The sequence below is a fragment of the Copidosoma floridanum genome, unplaced genomic scaffold (genome assembly GCF_036245765.1).
Source record: "Copidosoma floridanum isolate Cflo_tuat_1 unplaced genomic scaffold, Cflo_Japanese_pri ptg000020l, whole genome shotgun sequence".
In the NCBI taxonomy this organism is placed as follows: Eukaryota; Metazoa; Arthropoda; class Insecta; order Hymenoptera; family Encyrtidae; genus Copidosoma; species Copidosoma floridanum.
Genome location: NW_028321897.1, coordinates 4251272 through 4272521, shown reverse-complemented (window position 1 = coordinate 4272521; position 21250 = coordinate 4251272). Strand labels below are relative to the sequence as shown.

Below are 21250 nucleotides of genomic sequence, written 5' to 3'. Positions count from 1 at the left end.
GACTGAGTAAAGAATTGTATAACTATCTTAGTTATCACTAGTTATTTTTTTTTTTTATTTTCGTTATAAGTATATGCATACAATGGAAGGTATGAACAAATAAAATAAAAACTTATAACAACTATTGTAGATTATAAGTAATTAAAACTTATAGTTTAAAATATGTATTATTTATAATTAATTCTTTTTAAATTTTTGAGCAACTGAAAAAAATTTTTTACAAATTATGACTTATAGTTCACAAAAATTGTTTATATTTTTCTTTATAAACAATTGCGAATATTTTACTTACATACTCTTGTGCAGTCCTCTAATATAGTGGTAACTAACTTCCTGAGTAAACCAACTTTCCGAGTGAGTCCTAAATTATCTTCTAATGTATAAAACTATGATTTTTCTCAAATCTCTTTTGGCATTGTATTGATCCTCTGGCATGCCAGCGTATTGACTGGTTGATTGCCAATGATAAGTTTCACCTTGCACTTTGCCTTTCAGCATTTGCGACTTGGGTCAGGTCCTCTTTTATACACATCATCTACAGATCATCGTGTAAGAGGTATGCCTTCGTAGCAAAAGACTAATTATTCTAGTATGAAGATCTTTTTAGATTTCCATGAACAAAAAGTTTGCTGATGACGTTTTTTCCGAGTCAGTAAAAACCCCTATTAATATGCTAGGTACATAGTTTTTTGAGTTTAACTTCCTTGTTTCTACAATAAATGTTATCGATAAGGAGAATCGAGTCGACACTTTACTTATTTGAGTGACTATAATATACAACCTGATAATACAATGACCTGATAAAAAACTTTGGGGCACATATTCTACTCCAAAGGGGTCTTTTGTTACATTCAGAAAAGATAAAGGAATCATTTTAAAAAGAGCAACATATTCAACATGCCTTAAAAAATACTAAGTAATATGTACGTCTTGTAGTGTACTTTAGTAAACTAAGTTATAACTTACACTAAATTTTTAAAATATATTTTAAAGTTTTTTTTTTAAGCGACTCCACTCTTTGTAATTAAATATTCGACCAACACATGTCATTATTCTAAATATATGAGCAGTAGATATGTACGAAATAAACGAGGTAAGTTTTTTTTTACCAAGTAAATGTTTATCCAGTCTGAGGTATTCACTCTAGATATGTGTTGTTTGTATATGGTTAGTTAGCAGCCAAATTGTAACAGCGATTCTGTCAAATACCAAATTTTACTTTATTAGGTACCCTTAAGACTATACCAGATTCCTTTCTAATTTAGTAAAACAAAGGAGCACTTGTGTCAGTTTTAAGGATACTCACAATAGAATTTGGTATTTGATTGTATAGTTACTAATATATCTAAAGGCTAAATTAAATAATCATAAAAAAATTAACAGTTCATTTTGGTCAATTATTATCAGCACTCCAAAAAAGTGAGTTTTATCTACTTTATAGGATGACCACAATTTTATTTTTTACTAATTGGATGACATGACAAACAAACTGATGTAAATTTTCGTAAGACGCGATAAAAATTAGGGACCTCTTTTGGGCTGTACAGCGGATACTTTTTCATGGAACCGCTCGTGTACACATTTACTACCCGGACGTAAGGAGCTTCGCCGACAATAAAAAAAAAAAAAAAGGACCCTCTTACAAATAGACGTAAAAGAGTCACTGAAAAATGCTAGGGAGAAGAGGTGGCGGAGAAGAAGAAGAAGAAGAAGGTCCTTTAATTGAAAGGAGCAGGGAGAATAAGCGCATAACGAGCCGCAAGATCCGCATCGGTAAGATATATCGCTCGGCTACTCTCCATCGCTTCGTGGAGCACTTTGCTTACGTTCATGCGCTTATGTATTGTACGCATACATAAAGGTGCTTATATTCAGTCACCGCTGTTTCAATTACCGCAAGGTGATATCGGTAAATCGAGCATGCCGACGACGAGCTGAAAGTGTAGCCGGGGAGCACTGTTTGTTTTTCTCTCTCTCCGTGTGTGCATGGAAAATGGAGCGCTTTTTTGGACACTTGATACTTATATACTTATGCACCAGCGTTTCCCGGTCGCTTTTGCTGTTATTGCAGTGCATCGCTGGCTTCCCCTCGCGTGACCTTGAATGCAGCTTTCGTAGAGGGGGTCGGCAGGTGAGCGTCGTTGATTTTTTCGATTGAAATTTTTTTTTTTTTTTTTTTTTTTTTTCTTTAAGGCCGAATTACTTGCTCGTTTTTTTGTTTTCTGCTGAAACGAAGTGGTGGCATTTGCGAGCGGCTAATGGACTTTGGTTTGTACCTGATGGTTCGAGTTGCATTCACTCATTTGTTTTTATTCGTTGTATAAAATATGAAACTCTAAAAATTAGTTAACAAACGAATAACGTGGTGAATTTTATGACTTAATGAAAAAATTTCAGTTTTTTTCAGATCGGTTTCAGATTTTGTATTTTATAAATAATTCGTATTTTATTATTCAGAGAGTCGATTTTAGCGCTAACATGCAAAAAGTTGCAGGATGCACATAAGCAGTATAAAATTCAAGTAATTTTATATAGAAAAACATAGGTTAATTTAATTTCCATACAATATACTTCAGTAAATGAACGTGTTGAAAAGCTAAATATTTTGTAAGCATGTATTCACATGTATTTGATATTTCGTCGTGCATTTCTGAGTCATAGGTATTTATGGATAAATAAAAGAAACATTTATAAATTGAAAAATATTTTTTAATTTTCAACAAATTGTTGAGAAATTTAGTAGTATTAAAAAATTAATAATCTTTTGTTATTTAATAATTCTGATATAAAAATATTTTTTAAAGAAGTTTTACATCTTACTATTATTATTTTAGTATTATTACTAACTTTTGTCTTTTGTAAAATTTTAAAAAAAGTGTCAAAATTATCTGTTGATTTTTGTGACTTAGATGTACTATACTGGATTCTTTGGAAGTTAATTTGCATCCAAACAGTAGTTATTTTATATTTTTATCGTCTGATCAAAAATTCGATGGGAAATCAAAGAATAATTTTTAGCAGTAATGTATTGTTCCACTTTTTTAAATATTAGTTAGATCGAGCATTGCTTAGTCCATAAATTTTGATATTATCATTTAGATAATGTTATATATCGCAAAGACAGTGGTGTCGTAACATCTAAAAAATCATATAAATATGAATGCGTATTCACATTACGTGAGAGAAAAATCCCAGGGGTGAGACGTTACTCTCTCAATCAAAAAAACTTACGTGATAAAAATTAAAAAATCGCTTACGATATCACGTACTCATTGATAAATAAAAAACAGCGTGATCAGAAAGAAAAAAACCTTTCGGAAAAAACCTGTTTTATTTGGGCTGAAAGGGCTAATACGTTTGCTCGAGCTTTGGAGAGAAAAAGTAAAATCGTGCCCATGCAAGCAAGCTTCACAGAAACGAATTTTTGTTTACAAACTGAATAAAGTCTTAGACAAAAGGCAACGTGTCTGACCCATTCGACTGTTTCTACTATTCTACAAAACAGATTTTATCATATTTACTATACGTGACTTTTAATTATTTTTCTTCATAAAAAGTCACCAGTACTTTTTAAATTTTTAAAACGATGCGTTAGTTACGTTAGAACATCTTCAAGAGAACGATAAATTTGCGACTTCATCATACCATGACATTAGAGTGTCATTGCATGGAAACGCTTACCCTGTTCGTGAAGTCTAAAAATTAATTAATTAACAGGTGGATTTTGAAACTATGAAAAACTTTGTTTTTTATGCAATAGTTAAAATTAGTCATAAATTTAATCCGATTTTTTAAGGAAATAGTTCACACAAAATGTGTGTGCAAAAATTTATTTAAAAAATTCAGTGCTTTATGTTCTCATTGCAAAGGATTATTCTCAACCTTGTTAGGAGTATTAAGTGATTATTCTTATTTATAATTTGTAACATACATGCCAGTCAAGCTAGGCAGCTTAGTAAATGCCTACTATATGACTTAAACATGATATCCTGTCAGTAGTTGAATTCAATTTTATGTACGTAGATACTCAATTAAAGTTCGATTAACGGATCTACTTATACAAAAGGTAATGTGGTGTACATGAAAGGCCCAGTAATTACAATTGAAAAATAATTTTTTGAGAAACTTGTTTAAGTAAAAAAAACAAATACAATTCTTTCATTACGTTCTGATGGAGAAAAAAAGTTTATATGTTATTGAATTGTGTGATTTATGTTTATATTAAAAATTAAAAAAAAAATCATGTTATGTTCTTTCATTAAAAACCATTTCACTGATTGTAAAGGATAATAATATATTATTATGTTCGCACAACACTTGACTGCGATGGTGACGATTGTCCTTACTCCAAGATGGGCTAAAAAAAATTCTCCATTTGACAAAGCGAGAGAGACAGCCAATTTCTCCTACTCATCTTGGATAAAATTACTTGTAAGGATGACAATAGGTAAGTTTGATGGTTAGAAGGGGGCATCAAAGAGACAGTTAAGTGAGTCCTCAGAATTACGTATGCATGTACAAAATACTTAAGACTTCTGATTGGCTAAAGTATGCATCCCAGTCAGCTCAGTTTTGTCAGTCGTTACCCTCATACCTACACTTATAGTTTTGAACGCCATTTTGGCTTGAGTACCATCAGCGCCACCACTGTCAAGTTTTGTACGGATAATCTTCAAAAATAATCATGATATGCTGTAAGTTTGTCCAATGAAAGTGAAACACCGGATTTGAATGGGAGTGATTATTGAATTCCTGTATTATTTCTCCAGATGGTCAGCCAAACCTTGATAACTTTACAGTAGTCGTGCAGATCACACTCACAACGTACACATATGCAAATCCACGGACAAAAGAAGCAAAGGGAAAAATAGTACCGAGCGATGAATCCGATATCCCGCGGATACGCCTTTCGTAATCGCAAAGCGGCTCGTGACAAAGTGTTTTCGTCATACAAGACGGGAATCCTGCACTGTACGGCCAAGTATCCTCTGTAATCCAGTGTGTGGATTACTCTGTAAATCTAGCGCGTCAATGTCGAGTATCGGATTTTGCCAAGCATCCACGAGCCGACCCATTTCCTGAAGCTGCACAGGGTCGAGCATTTTTTTTTTTCCTGTATTCTTTATCTTCCCGTTTAGCGGCTAATGTCACACCGAAGACGGACCGTATTTAAATCGCGAGTTCTGAGTTGTCGGACTTGTATTAGTCCAAGTGCCGCTGGTCACGACTGTTCGTACGTCTCATTGGTATCGATATGGCGAAATGCTTCGTAAGTGTTACTGCTACCGTTTTTTTCTCTGATTTTTGAGTTACTAAGCTTGGTTTGCGTGCGTAAACGTGTTGTTTATTAATTAAAATGCTTTTTTAGGCTCGCTTGTGAGAATTGTTTTAGTATACGTATTTTTTTTTTTTTTTTTCATACGCTGTTGTTTTTTTATATATACTTTAATTTACTTTGCTTTTCTGTCCATCAGCGGTGGAGTTGATTTTTTTTCACGATCCATAGAGACGTAGTTTTGTGGTCAGTTTTCAACCAAATTGTTAATTAGTTAAAAATATTTTTTTCCTACATTTATTTTTTATTATGAATGACAAAATGCAATGCAGTGTAATCGTATTGTACTAAATTGCTTCTATTCTTTGTAATCAAAAGTTACAAGTTACAAAATGAGGTTTGGTCACTAGTCTTACCACAATTGTCTGTTTCTACTTAAGGGCAGCTTCGTATAAGAGTTGCACCAATCTACCCTCATTTTACAATTTCAATACTACAACGGCAGTGGTTCAATAGTATATTATTTATTTAATTTTTGTACTCAAACCTATGTCAATAATATAATATCATAGAATTTAATTGTAAAAAAATCGCAGTAAACGCATCTTAAACAAAAATTAGAAATCGTATTATGGACCTACGTAACTGCAAAATTATAAAGGTTTACTGAATAAATGAGAATAACAATAAAAAAATATTAAAACAACATGGGAAATATAGAATTTATCTTAACTATAACATTTATATTGTTATTCTATATTAAATGTTAGTTTTTAAAAAAGCTTTCTTGTATAATTGTTGTTTGTTCAATCGTATTGAACGCTTGGACTTACCATGGTTGACAGTGAAATTTTTCAGATTTACATGCATTTTCAAAAGAGGGAGGTTAATTTTCATAAAATTTTTTAATGCAGAATGTACGGTAATACAACAAAGGAATATTTCGAATTTTAGACGTTTCAGTTTTAAGCCGTTTTTCCAACCAATCACTTTAATGTTGCAGATAAATGTAACTATAAGTTATGTTATAGAAGTAGATTACACTCTGGTCTGATTTGTTAATTAATTATTTAGCATATCCCATAAGTAGAGAAAAACAAAAAACAATGTATCAGAACGTAGGTACAAGTCACCGCAGCTGAAGCATATACATTCTAATGTATTTTTTATTGCGTTATACTTAATACTTAATGCGTATACTATATTATATTTTTCCCTCTGAATGTCTCTGGTTCGTCAGCAAAGTGTGTGATGATTTTAATCAGAGTATGCTGAACAAGTTCTTTTTTTATTGCAAATAAAAATTTGGTAAAACTAAAAGTAAAAAATGATTTCTTATCGAATTCAGGGTCTCCAATCAGTTAGGTGATTTCCACCTTTATCAATCAATCGTGCGCTCAGTGGAATATTTTACACTCTTTAGTCCGTGAGTAAAAGTCGTTTTGATACAATGCGTATGTCGAGCAAATTGTTAAAGGTACGCGTGCCTTATCGTCTCGTGATAATGTTGTACGACACAGTTGTTTAATTTATGCAGGAGTGAATAAAATATTTGCTTTCACTGTACACTTTTGTACGTGTACTCCATTAGAGAGGAATCAAACTGGCGATGCGAACTTATGTCTGAGTCATGAGTGTGTGGGTGGAGTATTTTTTTTTTACATTAAAAAATGAATAATTATCGGTTTTCTCGAATAAAAAAAAAGTTCGAACGTAATAATTAAAACAATTGGTGTTTCTATTTCCAGCTGATCTTGTCCGCCCTGCTGTCAGTGTCAGTGGCTCGACCATCGGTTCTGCAAGTGAATCCGCTTGCAAACCTGCAAGCTCGTGCTTCGGCAAGTGCCTCCTCGTCGTTGCCGCAACAGCTGACTCTGCTGCGATTGTTGCCGAACAACGTCCCTCTGGACCCGGACAGTCAAGCCTTTGAAGCGCTCGAGGTATAGGGATAACATAGATATCATATGCATTCATTTTTTTTTTTTTTAATTAAAAAATTGAAACGTCAACTTTTTGCAAAAATATACAAAAAAGTCACAATTTTTTTGTTTTGTTTTTTCACAACATTTAAAATATCAAGACTATATAGCTTGGACAAAATTTTTAGATATTTTTATAAGACGTGCATCTTTACTCAATCAAGTTTAAATGATAAAATGTCACACCTTGAAAATTAATTTTCTGCCACACTGAGCAACCCAATTTATTCACCCTCATTGCGTTGTAATTTCTTTTGAGATGGATAATTTAAGTTAATTGGTATAAACATTTCATTCAGTTGAGTTATTTTTTTTTTTAATGACGAATTTTTTCATTCAGTTGTGTAAAATTTTTTTTTGTCAAAAGAAAATACTTATCAGAATGAGGGTTAATACGTTTTCTTTGATTTAAAGTGTATTCGATCGCTCAGTACATAAAAAAATGTTTTCTACATTCATTAGGTACGAATACAACTTTTTTTTTAACGATGATTTAATGGTTGAAAAAATAAGTATTTAAAAAATCTAAAAGGTTATTTTTGATCGTATGAGATATCAAGTGAGGAATTTGTAAAATTTTTGAACTGCTTTCATCCGATCTTTGTACGAAAATCAAGCTGCAACCGATTAAATATTTAACGAATATACAAAAAAAAAATACTCGGCTTAACCAGGACAACAGCGAGCAGGAAGCCACGGGTCATCGCATCCAGGCGAATCTGGCAAGGGACGGCTCGAGGAACATCCTGTCTTGGTCGCCACTACTCTCGGCCTCCTCGAGCGCGTCGGCTTCGTCGTCCCTCTCTGACGGCCGCATTTTCGACTCCCTCGAGCCTAGCTTAAACCAACCCGCTCAGCGTGACGAACAATTGAGATCCTCCGGCCACTCTGTAAGTAAAACAGTGGTAGTAATTACTAAAAAATCACAACTTTGGTGGTTCAAGCGTTGGTTATTATTTTTATTAGCAGTCTTCACTTTTTTTCCTTATTTTGCATCGAAATTCAACCAACTAGACCCAAATGATCCCAAGTAATTCCAAAATAAATTCTACCAATTTATCGATAATTGGGGGAATAAAAGAACATCAAAATAAATATTGCAGTAAATAAATTACATTTGAATTGAAGAAGCATCGGATGCAGAGAAACAACTTCATGTAATTTCTAGAAGACTATTAATTGGCACTCTCTTGCCATGAATCACTTACTTTGCGTACTAATTACCTAATAAAAATTTAAATCAGCTGTTTCTCTTTACCATTGATGGGCTCACTTCACGTATAAACCTTGTAATATTTTAAAAACCATGAGTATACCATTACTGTATCACTCGCTTCTTTTTGTTAATATATAATGTAGGTGCTCTTCCCTTTAAATACCCAGAAACATTTACACACGTGATAAGGCAGATACCGAAACTCAAACCCAGTCCCAACGAACACCAATTTCGACCACCTATTGGACAATTCCATACTTAAAATGATTGAAAAAAAAAAAAAATCTGTTTTCAGGCCCAATCCCAATCGCAGCAGCATGTGAGCGGAGGCCCGGGATCCCTGCTCTCGGCAACCAGACTCTCGCAGTCGCTTGCGAGCCTGAGCCCCACAGGCGCCTCCAGCAGCTCCAGCGTCCAGGTCCTCGAGTCTCCCGAGCTGAGCGCCGCCCGAGCTGCGCTCCAACACCAGCAGGCCGTACTTTGGCCTCGCGACTCCAGTGCTGGTCGCTTGCCCCTGATCATCGGCAATGATGGACAAATCGTCACTGCTCCGCTGATTCTATTGTAAAATACTGAAAGCAAAAATCGACCCATTTCTTTTTTTTTCTTCGTAGTTGGTTTAGCACATAGAGATATCGCTAATGCGCTATGTAGTCGATAATACATTGGGATACTCCATTGTTGAGGACATTTTTTTTTTGGATTTTATTAAAAAAAAAAAAACAATTTTTTTTTTGGTATAAAAAGCGTTTACTCCCATTTGTGCACGCCTCATTCCAACAAATCCAATTGGTCCCAGTGTGATTTTGTAATAAATCATATGCTATTTTGAGTACTTTTGATTCCAATCGCATCGGAGCAATCATTGACACAATGTTGGAGGAAAAATGACTCCAGACATTTTTTAATTTAAAATTATTATTATTTTTCAATGATGGCTCCGTAAAATTATTGTAACACAAATACGAATAAAAACAGAAGCAAAATCCCCAATGAAAAAGAATAATCGAGCAAAATCGCCAAGTTACACCACTCCAGCAGCCGATGTAAAATAGAGCAAACCCCATATCGCGAGTATACGTACATACTGCAGGCTTCTTTCACCGCCCGCAAGTAAAATCATTTCACTCCAACGGCCTCTAATGGGCACTCACGTGCTCCCAAGCATTCACGTGCCTACCATCGTGGTTATTGAAATCCTTTCCCCGCAGTAAGTTAAATACACGAGAACTCGGCGAGACATCGAAGGTAGCTCCCACGCAATTCGAGCTCACGCCGTCGGCGTCGCTTGGAATTTCAGTGAACAGATCAATCGGTGATAAGGCTGCTCCCGATCGCTCCTCCCCTGCCCCCGATTTTAGATTGGCGGACGTAGGTGCAATTGTTACGCCGCGTCTAATCCGTTACAAGAGCAACAGCATGTTTTCGTCGTTAGATCTCGTCGATGTTGTCAGGATATCGAACACATAATTATGGTCCTTGGAAGGATTTTTTGAGCTTGATCTTTTTTTTTTTTTTCAAGGATTGTTTTGAGAACCATTTGAGTTTGGATGGTCAATAAAACGGAGGTCAGTTATTTTTGTTTTTTGATACTACTTTCCAAATGTCAAGTTATTGCATAGTGTAACAAATACGAGCTGATATTCTAAAGAAACGAGAATGACTTTACATTTTTTTTACCCTTACAATTTTTTCATCAATGTAGGGTATTGATGTGAAGTTGATTCCATAAAATTTACTAGTATGCGTGATTTTTTGCTCGTACAGCCGCGCATTAGAAAGAAATAACGTAATATACTGACGGTAAACAAATATGGTAACTAAAGACTATTGGAAATACAAAGCTTGAATATAAGTTTGTCCAACAATCGGAGGTCCTTACTTCCTAAAATTACGGCGAAAGCAAAAATTATACATAATACTTGCTTCTCTCTGTGGTAAAGTAGTTGGTCGACTGAAGGAGAAAGAAGAGGTGGAAAAAACGAAGCGATCGACTTTGTGAAAAATGCATTCACGTACTACAAGCCTCGAGATCAGGGTCGGCGTGTCAGAGACCTCCTCAGCAGGAACTTTCTGTCCGTCAAGGTCGCGTAGCTATGTATATACATATCTATTGCACATTGGAAATCAAACGCGACGTGTGACGTTTGTATCGAGATATAGTGCTTGGGCACTTGCGTAATTATAAATGGTAATTCGCAGTTCGCCAGATAGCGATGATTAATTATTTTTGTGTATATCCAACTGAACGTTGATTAATATTGGTCGTGGAGTAGAATGAGAGCAATTTAATACATTCACCGGTATAAATGGTTTGGCTTTTATCAAATGAAAATTAATTTTTAGTAATCAAATTCAAATACTTTTCATTCGACTAACAGTAAAAAATGTATGTTGCTTCTACTATAGGTGGACCAGTTTTTCACGAGATTTGATTTGTTTTTACATGCAGGACTCAAGTGATCAGTTCATTTATTAACAGAGAAAAAAGTCTAACTACAGCATTTACATTACATGCTGTTTTGTGCTCAGCAATAGCTAAGGTTAATGTCCCAATTATCAATCATTTTTCTTTATATCTTAATATACATTTTTTCAAAAATGAATGAATTTTTATTGGGTATAACACAAAAAAACCATTTTTTTAATACTAGTCCACTTTGTTATTCAATGAAAATATATCTGAGGCCTGCAAAACGAAAAATAAAGTGACTGATAATTCGGACATTTCGTTTGCTTGAGTCAGCGATAATTAGGACATTTGCTTTATATTTTTTAGAAGCCTACAAGATTTTTGTTTAATGCTTTGTCTTTGTATGTCAATTCAAGACGTTAGCTGTTGTAAGGGGGATACAGCGTCACAGTCAACTTCAAAAGTTGGCGGGATGTTATACTTAGGCCATAAAAATTGTCTCATAGCAGCCAGTGGTAAGTTGGTCGTTTTCTATTTTAAAATATTGAGCATTAGGCGTACTCTAACAGCAGTGGATAGATTAATAAATAATCAGTGAACTCAAATGGTTATACTGCTAACTTCCGTTTATTATTGAACAACACAGATATTTTAAAACATCTCAATAACTAGATGGCCGAGATCGCCCAAAAACCTTCGTTTTTTTTTTTATAAATTATTTTTTAAAATATTACTATCCTTAATGCATCGTGCCAAAAATATCACATTGTATTGAAAAAAAAAACGTAAGCTACGGAACGAATAAAAAAATAAATAAATGCTTTAGATTCAAATTTATGTACAATATCTCTATAACAGGTTGTCACAGCCAATCCTTATTTCGATGTGTCATGTTATTTATTATTTCCTGTAGCACGTTAGTTTTTTTAAACAATTTTTTCGGAAACTTTTAAAGTTATTGTTGAGAGTAAACATTTCGTGACGTCGTCTTCATAAGGGTCTGTGTATGATCATCTAACTTTATCACTAAATTTTAGCAAAATCATACGGTTATAATTAATAGAGAACATTAAAAGAGAAGAATAGAATTTTTCAACAAACATCTCTTGGAACTTATTTTTGCTCTAACTCTCTTAAGTGAATAAATAACTTACGAGAATAAACCATAGCAAAAGTCCTTAGCAATTTCTGCAAAAAAAAAAAACTGTCATTTAATTTTTTTTTTTGGCGATTACTGCACCCTAACAAAAAAAGACTTTGCACTAGATGCGCATCCAATCAGGAGAAACATAAGGAGTCCCTGCATCAGTGGACTTGATTTAATCCATGTTAAATTCAGAGAATACATTTTTCACATTTAATTAATAATATTTGAGTAAGTGCCTCATAAAATTCAAACTCTGATTTACTGGGACAATAATAGAAAATTATGCCACTCAGTCAACTAAGCTATTAACGTTCCTTAGGTACAATTTATTTATAACAATTTATCAATAAATATAATGTTAACACATGTATTTGCAAGTAATTACTTGATTGACTATTTTACTATCAATACGCCGTGACCTACAAATTGGATCAAGTGGTTGTGTTGCAAAAACTACTTTTAGAATGTGCGGGTCATTTCAGCAATATATATGATCAAACGGAAGGTATAACATAAGTTGTTTCAAGACAGGAGTGAGAATACAGATGTGAGATCTCGTATTCTCGTATAACATGACAATCAGTATACATATACATATGTTATCGGAACCCATTAAAATTTTCTTACTTCATTTCAACGTTACCTTTTAAAATTAAAAATTGCAAAAAAATAGTGCTCCTAGCGTCGATGTAAGTAAGAAATTTTTTTTTTTAATGACATTTTGTTATTTTGCATAATTGTGTTTGAAATTTTCCCAATAAACAACAGTAGTCAAAGTTAAGTCGCACTAAAGCTGCAATTGATTGTCTGGTTGTTTTTACATCTTTCACAACAAATTTTGTTTGGAAATTGTTAAAAAAAAGACATTACAAGTACTGTGTACTCAATTAAAATTAATAAATTTACTATTTTAACTAAAATAATATTCAACACAATTTTTGATTTTTTTCTAATTTTCAGAAAAATCACAGGAAATATTCTGTACGGCTGTTGAGGCATTAGAGTATTCGTAAAATACCTTACAAAATATCTAATTATTTTTGGGCTACTTCAGCCAACTTCAAGATGGTCTCCGTTTCATCGATTGTTTTAACGATAGGATTTAATTACACATGTACTATGATTTTAAGTTGGTCGAAATCTGACCTTAAGTATGAGACGCGTGAATATAAATTGTTAGATTATACTAGTTATGCGTCATCGTTTGAAGATTTTGTCAAAAAATATCCCACTTTTACCGTCAATACAACAGGTAAAGCAGTATCGTGGTCAACTTTTGGAGACTTGGGTAGAAGTAAATTCGGATTGTACGAATTTGGGACGCGTAGTGTTTATCACTATAATAAAGAAGTGAGAGTTTTTTTCCATTACAGCGAAGGCATTTTATGGTGTTACACTGTATGCGTGAGAGTGAATTTAAAGTTCAGAAAAGATGGTTCTCATTTGTATATGACTCTTTTTGTTGGTGGATATCTCAAAAGTAATGGATATTATCAGAGAAAGTTGGAGTTTGGATTTCAGGTGTATAGTATTACCTTTCATTCAGTAAATAACAAAAAATGATTGGCAAACCTGTTAAAAAAAATTTCTATTGTTGTACATTGCTTTTTATGGTCAGGAAATAAGTTTGAAACGTATTTATATTAGAAGAAAACATTTTTTTTACATTTAACCCATCAAGCCCATAAATAAGTTCTTTATGAAATTCAAACACGGAATTTTCATTATTTTTGTCGTACAATGCTTTGGAGTTGAAAATAAACTTTAAAAAAGAACAGATAGAGGAAACTCAATTAAATATAAGACATACCTTTATGGACCTAATTCGTTTTTTATCATAAAAATAAAAATAAAATTTAATGGGAAAACTACGCGAAGTGTGTGACACTTTTACCTGTAGTATGACTGAAATCCAGAAATACGTATTGCAGCTCAACGGTACCATAGATCGATCACCTTTCATTAATTGGCACTATTCAAGCTAAGAAAATTTTAGAAAAAAGTTTCAACATTTTTATGCCTGACGGAATTGATACTCTGTTTTAATGAGCCGACAATAGAATAACAGGTCACGTAGAAACCTCAGCTAGTCATGCCCTCCCTCAGATACTATTTCATTAAAAATAAAATAAAACAAATGTTTTATCAATAGAAGCATATATATTTCCAAGAAAGTCCTGGACTTGCCATTTCATTTTTTAGTTTTCGCCGGTGTAGACTTATACAAATAATACTTACATTTAAATGATTTCACACTGTTTTTACTTGATAATACGAACTCAATTATACTACCAAAGGTAAGTTTTATTTTAATTTTTTTATAGTTAAACTTTTCACTTTGATCCAGTTACATTCATTAAAAACGTTATAAATGCAGTTACTTTTAAAGCACTACATTACTTTTCAAATATATATTTTAATCTTTAAAAAATAAAAATAATCCAAAAAGAAAATAAAAAAATTTGATACAAATAATGTTATTTTTCAGGACGGCACCATAACTGCTCGGCACTGCCTCGAGATCTTTTGGGGTTGCCTTAGTTTAATATATCAGTACCAAAGTTACAGATAAATATCAAAGTACAAAAATACTAGTTCTTGCAGTGAATGTAGAAAACATAATTTTTTACAAAAGTTTTAACCGAAGTTCTAATTACACTTTAAAAAACTCACATTGCTGAGTCACAAAAGCTACTTTTGTAAAAAGCACAAAAAAATACAAGCCCACGTATGATAAAAAAAATCAATACAGACAACTTGTATATTAGTAGAGAAAATAGAGAAGAGTGACCTCGTATGAAGAGTGATGGAGACAGGGTACATCAAAGTTTAGGAGTAGTGTTGGTGATGTCTGTACTTATGATCTATTTTACTTTTTTTGTAACATACCCGATTGAACGAATGGAATTCTCCATGCAAGTAATTCATAAAGCATTTATATTCAACTTAGTTTTGTATTAAAAAATTATTAAATAATAGGGACATCGTAATTAGTGTTGTACTCATTTTATATAAAAAGCTTTTATTCAACTTCACTCGTATGAATGGCCCACAGTTTTGCAATCAGAATTTTACTTAATTTCACTGCAGCTATTGGGTACATAGCAATAAACACAATAATTAAAGTGACGTCTTTCTAAATTCAGTCAAAAAAAGATACTTTTAATGATATCACAGGACACAGGCAAATAAAAAATATGTTAATCCTAAAAAAAAACTTTAAAAACATGCTTCGAAAAGAAAAAAGTAAGCTTTTTATTGAATGAAAATCATCGATTTGTTACAATGCATAATTTATACATTATAAACGCTTGTCTTTAGATTTACGTGTGTAGATAAATAAGAGTAAAGTAAATGTGCAACTGGATCTTGCCGTGAACTAAAAAGTATGTATTTTATAAAAACAATTAATTTATAGACACAAGTAAATCTTGCGACAAGCTTTTGTATCATACAAATTATGTAATTTAATAAAGTGATGGGTTAGATTTAATAAAAATTTATTTTATTTCTTTTTCAGCATTTGAATAAAAGCATGATTTTTTTTTACTATTACTTTATCTCACAAAATGGTAGCTATATTGCAAAAAAGTTATTTTATTCATAATTGTTAAAATCTATTTATGTAATTCAAAGACTTGAAACTTGATACTCTTAAATTTAAGATCTGGACTAATTGTTTTATAGAGGTAAAAATATGCTCTCCATTAAAATACATTTTTAAAAAATTCTTATTTAAGTGTAACTTGATTTTCTGAAAAGTTTTTTGTATGGCTGATTTTATGTAATAAAGTTGAAATAAAAAAATTACAACTGCAACCTTACAATAAGAAAAAAAGATTTTTTTTTTAATTATCATGATTCTAATCACCCAACGTTTAAGTATAGTAAAGACATAAAGACCATTTCATTTGACAATAATGTAAAATAACGTAACAATATATTTCGTAAAGATGAACTCCTGCAAAATTTAGTTAATATATGTTTCATCCTTGAATAAAAAGTTTTACTTACCATACTTTCAATACAGCTACTTGCATCTGAGTAAACAAGATTTTATCTTTTCAATCTATTTGATCCTACGTACTATTGCGTATTTTTTGCACAAAGTAATGTGTTATTTATACATGGATTATGTGCTTAAAAATAGGGAAACATGGCCACTAATTCCCCTCGTGTCCATGTGCAGGGTTCTACTTATTTTTCACAAGTCAACATTGCCATTTAAACTGATTGAGATGTCAATAACGTAGTGGACCATAAAAGTTATAAAATATGCGCTGATAGTACGTTATTCTGACTATTTGTCATGATGTAAAAATGTCTTTAAAATGAAAAAGTAGTGCGTTCTGAAAAAGTGCAGATCAACACCTTTTTCGTACAGCCAAAAAATTATTGATTCAACAAATGCTTTTTTATAAAATTACAATCGACCTTTTTGATCATTTTTATTTAAATTATACAAGGTTTCATTTACTTGGAAAATGTAATTTTTTTATTTGAATTTACAGGAGACACACTTAGACGTATCACACGCATTATATGGTCTAGCAAAATTCTAGAAACTCATCGAAAAATATTCAATTATTTTTGGGCTTCTGCAGACAACTTCAAGATGGTGTGCGTTCCATCAATTTTAATAACAATAGGTTTTAATTACGCATTTACTATGAGCTTGAATTGGTTGGACGAGGACTTTAATTATAAGATTCATGAATACAAATTGTTAGATTATACTAGTTATGCGTCATCGTTTGAAGATTTTGTCAAAAAATATCCCACTTTTTTGGTCAATACAACAGGTAAAGCAGTATCGTGGTCAACTTTTGGAGATTTGACTGATCCACTTTGAGACACGAAGATTCTATTACTCTGATGATGAAACTTATATTATTAAGCATTATAGTGAAGGTAGCATATATACTTACAAAATAGGTGTGGGAATATGTTTAAAGTTCAGAAAAGATGGTTCTTATTTGTATAAAACACCTTTTGTTGGTGGATACCTCAAAAGTAATGGACATTATCAGAGAAAGTTAGAGTTTGGATTTCAGGTGTATAGTGTCATCTTTCATTCAGTAAATAACAAAATATAATCGACAAACGTGTTTTAAAAAGTTTCATTTCATATGCTTTGCTTGTAAATGTTCGGAAAATAAATTTGGAAAGTATTTACATTAGAAAAAAACTTTTCTCTTCTAAAGTTAGCCTGTGAAGCCTAAAAACAAATCTTAATACAATTTAAAAAAGGGGGTTTTCCTTATCTTTGTTACAAATTCTCTTTTTAGATAATTAATCAGTATATTGTATTAAAATTGTGAAAGATGCAGTCTGCTGGAGCAGTTTTACAGATACATGTTTCAACATGTAGTAGCAAATATCGTACTATATTTTATAAAATGTAGTGCATTGGAGCTTACAATTAACTTTAAATAAAACAGATAGAGAAAACCTAATTAAATATAAGACATTTTTTTCCAAGCCTAATTTATTTTTTATCATAAAAATAAAAAAAAATGGAATGGGAAAAACACACGAAGCGTGCGATACTTTTATCTGTAGTATGACTGAAATCCAGAAATACGTATTGCAGCTTAACGGTACCATCGATCGATCACCTTTCGCTAATTGGCACTATTCAAGCTAAGAACATTTTAGAATAAGTTTTAATATTTTTATGCCTGACGGAATTGATACTCTGTTTCAATGAGCCGACAATAGAACAACAGGTGTAAGCATTCACTATATCATCTACAAGCAACAAGTGATTACCGGATGTTGATGCCCAGTCGTATATAGTCTTGTTGAATGGGTTGGTAGTCATTATTCTCTAAAAAGGAAAATCTCGTTACTTATGAGGGAAGACCAATTAACCCAGACTCCTTTGAATTGAAAAAACGGATTGTTGGATGGCAAGTCGGTGGATACAGAATTATTTTCAAACGAATCCTGTACGAGTGGGATAATGAGATAACACTTATAACACATAATATAGGACGAAACCTGTAGTTTAATACTTGGAATTAATGCGTGCGCATGATTATGAAAAACTATTTCTATAGTTTTGTAATTATTTACTAGTTATGATATGATTTTTCCCATAATTGGCTTCCTTTATTCTGCAACGATACATGCAAAATACATAGAATTGGTACTATTAGTACAGTATCAGCTGCACGACTTAACGTGCGACATTGTAATCTGTAACGACTGCGATAGTGAAAAATTAGATACAAGCGCCACCATCCAACATGGCGTACCGTAACTGTAAATCGATCGCTTTCGAGTTCGTACTACCGACTCTGATTTCTGAATACTAAAGTATAGTAATCGGGGTATTCGATACATCGAGAGTGAGATGAAACGTGACGTAACCATAACCTATTTTGAGTGCAGTTTAAGGTGATTGACGTCTTGAGACCACTACACTTTTTCGATATATTGCGATGTATCGCATACCCCGATCAACCTCTGGGGCTTTATCACGGCTTTCGATATCTCGCAAAAGTCAGAATTTTTTTCGATAGTTTAAGTAAAATTATGGTTGAGTGCATGCGCAGTCTAAAAATTATCGAAAAAAATACTGACTTTTGCGAGACATGGAAAGCCGTGATAGAGCCCCTGGTGCCTTGTCACGACTTTCGATATCTCGCAAAAGTAATTATTTTTTCTGATAACCCTTAGACTTTGCATGAGCTCAACCATTATTTTATAGAAATTATCGAAAAAAATGCTCACTTTTACGAGATATCGAAAGTCGTGACGAGGCACCCGAAGTTAAATCGAGGCTTGTAACACAACCAGCTATATATATCCGAAGCGGTGGAGAGCAATCATCAGTCATTAGCAACTGGGCACTCTGCGCACATATTTAAAAAAGTCACGATTCCACTTTGTCTAGTATAAAGAAGCATTTGCGAACGCTCACGTAATCGGTTATTTGATTTCCAAATTTTGACTGTACCAAGTTGGACAGGCATTTCACACTGTTTCACCTTCACAATTCAAATTCAACTGTATTAGTACAGGTGAGTTTTATTTAATTTTTATGTACAGGAAAACTCCTCACCTTAATCTAGTTACATTTACTGTAGCTGTGCGTAGGTTCTTAATGCAATAAATTTTAATGCTTCATAATGTGTTGACCTTTGAAAATAAAAAAATAAAAAAAATAATCTAATTAGAATACTGGAACGTTTTACACAACGAATACTACTTTTTTGTACGGCACAGTTAGTACCTATCAGTATCTAGAGGTCTTTTAGGTTTGCCTCAGTTAAATTCACAGCAGTAATAAAGTTAAACTTTAATATCAAAATAAAAAAAATGAAAAACTAGTTTTCACAACGTAGGTGTAGAAAGTATTATTTTGTACACGTGTAATGACTATCAGATTCACGGCAAAGTCACGTTGTTGAGTAGTGAAAGCCACTTTTGGAATAAGCAGGAAAGTAAAGTCTCGTTTGTGCATATTATCTTTGCCAGGGGTGAAGTTGGGAAACTACTCCGTCTAGACCTCTGGCTTGAAGCATTTTTTTATTTCATTTTTAAAATTTGTCCTAATAATAAAGATTAAAAAAGTCAGTTCACGACATAATATGGGTACATAGTCAGGTGCCGTAGGACTACATTCTTTTTGAGCATTCAATATTAATCTTTTTAGTTCTCGTTTACTTATCTCATTGTATCATATTGTATGATGAAAAACGATTTAGTTTGCTCGCATGCTACGTACGTTCTATAGATAAAAAATTTGTCTGAAATTCTATTTGAAGAATTTAAGTCATTTAAATACTCTAAACTTCATCCTCCTCAGCCAAAGATCTGGAAAAAGTTATGTTTTACAGGGGAAAAAATACTTACGCTTTACAGTAAAATATATAAACGAAATTTGTAATGTACATACAACTTGATTTTCTATAAGGTTATTTTAATAACTGTATGCATATAGTGAAATTGAAACAAAAATATAAAAACTTCAAAAGTACGATAAGAAAAAAAAAGAATTTCATTTGATGATTATGTTTCTTATCACAAAACGTTTGATTGAAATAACGACCAATTTATTTGATCATAATATCAGTTACCGTAATGATACCACTCGTATCCATCACAGGTGCAGTTTGAGTAATAAATGAAGCCTCGATAACCACGCTTCTATACTTAAGCTACTTTGAATTATAGTTAATATTTACCATACTTTTAATAGAGCTATTTAATAAATTTGAGTAAACAAGACCATACGGTTTCAACCTACTAAATTTAATGTACTCTTACGTTATGTTTTCTGCGCATTAAAGTACATGAGGTCATTGCTCGAGTCGCGTGTTTTATTTTTCTTACCGAGGGCGCAAAGTTACACAAGCGTCTGGTAAATCACTTTTGCACCCTATAGGGCCGAAAACAGCAAAACAACCTCGTAAGGGACGGTACTTTTGTGACGAAAACTATACTATTTCTGCCTATGGCTGCAGAGTGATTTCAACGGCGCAAAGTGTGGCCCAAGGGCGAAAAGTCAGCCGTTGATGAGAAAAGTAATGCGCGATTAGAGTATGTGCTCAAAAATAGGCGAACATGCTGATCGGAAATCATACCTTGGCTTTAACTAAGGCATGATACGTTACTATCTAGGCCCCTGTTAAAGCCAAAGTACAACTTCCAATCAGAATGGCCACACTCCTCTTTTCCCCCGGCACTGCGGTCCCTGTCCATAGTACGACTTAATTTTATTGGTTAACATTGCCGTTTAATCTAAAAATTGGGATATCCAATCACGTTGTGAGCTATAAAATTTGTATGACATTATTACATAACTTACATTTTGACTTTTTACCCAGATGTCAATATGTCACTAAAATGAAAAAAAGTAGTTCGATCTGAGAATGCGTGAATAAGCACTTTTTGTATGATTATACTTAAAATTAAATTTTTTGGATAAATAATATGTGAAGTCAAATTTACATAACTTTTTTTTTCTTTACCTCTTTTATCACCAATTTTAAGTTAAGTGAAAAAAAGTATTGATTCAACTAGTGCTTGATTTTTGATTAATAATAAAAAAATTAATTATTATAAGTTTTACTGTTACTCAAATAATAAAGTTTTTTTTTTCATTTCAATTTTCAGGGGACTTTCTCCAACGTATTACAATAACATTAAAGTGTTATCTTATTTGAGAAGCTCATCGAAAAATATTCAATTATTTTTTGGGATCTGCAGA

General features: G+C 32.6%; 1 protein-coding gene across 1 annotated transcript; it reads left to right on the top strand.

The window, feature by feature from the left end:
- The first annotated feature begins 6725 nt into the window (after positions 1-6725).
- On the top strand, positions 6726-9158 carry LOC106647010 (uncharacterized). Its single transcript, XM_089594024.1, has 4 exons — positions 6726-6752; positions 7024-7215; positions 7929-8144; positions 8766-9158. Exons 1-4 carry the CDS (start codon positions 6726-6728, stop codon positions 9036-9038), a joined length of 708 nt encoding a protein of 235 aa, XP_089450150.1. The 3' UTR covers positions 9039-9158.
- Positions 9159-21250: the final 12092 nt, after the last annotated feature.

What these genes read in the sequence shown, in the direction of transcription:
- LOC106647010 (XM_089594024.1), top strand. Translation starts at nt 6,726, where the DNA reads ATGCGTATGTCGAGCAAATTGTTAAAG. An exon ending in AAGCCTTTGAAGCGCTCGAG is followed by an intron (nt 7,216 to 7,928) that starts GTATAGGGATAA and finishes CGGCTTAACCAG; the next exon opens with GACAACAGCGAGCAGGAAGC. An exon ending in TGAGATCCTCCGGCCACTCT is followed by an intron (nt 8,145 to 8,765) that starts GTAAGTAAAACA and finishes ATCTGTTTTCAG; the next exon opens with GCCCAATCCCAATCGCAGCA.